Source organism: Mustela putorius, unplaced genomic scaffold (genome assembly GCF_011764305.1).
Source record: "Mustela putorius furo isolate JIRA1106 unplaced genomic scaffold, ASM1176430v1.1 tig00000139_pilon_pilon_pilon, whole genome shotgun sequence".
NCBI classification, from domain to species: domain Eukaryota; kingdom Metazoa; phylum Chordata; class Mammalia; order Carnivora; family Mustelidae; genus Mustela; species Mustela putorius.
In genome coordinates, this window is record NW_025421293.1 from 15,798,758 (window position 1) to 15,800,373 (window position 1,616).

The 1,616-nt window shown below is 71.6% G+C and overlaps 1 protein-coding gene across 1 annotated transcript; it reads right to left on the reverse strand.

The window, feature by feature from the left end:
• Window positions 1-712: 712 nt before the first annotated feature.
• LOC123390678 (glycine-rich protein 1-like) lies at window positions 713-1,366 on the reverse strand. The gene has a single exon (XM_045074876.1). It carries the CDS (start codon window positions 1,364-1,366, stop codon window positions 713-715), a length of 654 nt encoding a protein of 217 aa, XP_044930811.1.
• Window positions 1,367-1,616: the final 250 nt, after the last annotated feature.

A 1,616-nucleotide genomic window follows, 5' to 3' on the forward strand; every position in this document is an offset into this window, starting at 1 on the left:
CCCGACGTTCTCCATTTTAGCAGCGCGCGCCTCCCTCGGCCCTGAGTAGCCATGGAGACTGGTCGTCGCCAGCCCCCTCTCGCCCCCAGCCCTCCCTCCCCTTCCACCCTCTCAGCTCAGAGCAGGTACCTGGTCGGGCTCTCCTCATCGCGCAAGGACAAGGGTGGGCTCTACCCCCGCCCGCTCCCCCTCACCAAAGCCCAAAGTGGCGCCACTGGAAGGAGAAATGCCATCCAGGAATTCCTCCCAAACCTGCCCCCTCCCTTCTGGGCGCCAGTCCTCAACCCTACCTCTGCCCTTCCTCAGTTGCTGGCCCTCGCTCGAGCTGCCGCTGCTGCCGCTTGCGTGGCCCCCGCCGCCGCTTCGCCGCCGCCGCCATCTGCGTTGCTGCCATCTGCGCCGCAGCCGCCGCTTGAGTCGCCAACACCGCTTGTGCAGCCGACGAGTCTGCACCGAGGCCGCTGTCTGCTCCACCGCTGCTACCGCCGCCGACGCCGCCGCTGCCGCTGCTGGAGCTGAAAACGCCCAAGCGGTTGCCGCTTGTGCAGCCCAGCTGTCTGCGCCAATGCCGCTTGCACCGCCCACTCCGTCGTCTGTGCCGCCGCCGCCGCCGCTGCCGCTGCCAACACCGCCTGCGCCGCCGCCGCGGAAGCCACCTCCATCTGCTCCGCCACCACATGCGCTGCCAACCCCGCTTTCCGCACCACCACGGCTACCGCCGCCAACACCGCTTATGCTGCCGCTGCCGTCGCCTCTTGAGCCCTCGACGCCTAAGCCGTTGCCACTTGTGTAGCGGACGCTGTCTGCGCCCACGCCGCTTGCACCTCCGCCGCTTCCGCCGCCGACACCGCCTGCGCCGCCGCCGATGCCGCCTGTGCCGCGGGAGCCACCGCCCTCTGCACCGCCCCGCTTGCACCGTCGACCCCGCTGTCTGCACCGCCGCTGCTACCGCCGCCGCCGCCGACTCTGCCGCCGCCGCCGAAGCCGCCGCCGAAGCCGCCGCCTTGTGCACCGCCGCCGCTGTCTGCCCTGAGGCCGCCTGAACCGCCGACGCGGTAGTCTGCGCCGCCGCTGCTTCCGCCGCCGCCGCCGCCAATGCCGCCGCGACCAAACCACCGCCGTTGGCCCCGCCGCCAACGCCGCTGTCTGCACCGCCGCTGTTACCGACTCTGCCGCCGACTCTGCCGCCGCCGCCGCTACTGTCTGCGCTGCCTGCGCCGCCATCGGCACTTGAACCCCGACGCCGCTTGTACAGCCCAGGCCGCATGCGTCGCCGACGCCAAACGCCGTCCCGGCCTGTTTGGCGACGCCGCCGCCTCTTCTCTGGCCAACGCCCTTTACTCCGCCTCGGACACCGCTTAGGCATCGCCGCTATGGGGGCTGACGCTGCTGGCGGCGGCGGCGGAAGCGGCAGCGTCAGAGGCACAGGCGGCCTCGGCGGCGGAAGCAGTGGCGCCACAGACAGTGGCCTCGAGGTCACCAAGGGGCGTAGGGGCAGATGACTTCAGCTGCACAAGCGGCTTCAGCTCCGAAGGCGTCCGGGGCTCAAGCGGTGGCGGCAGCGGCATAAGCGTTGGCGTCGGCGGGGATAGCAGTGGCGGCGGCACAAGCGGCGT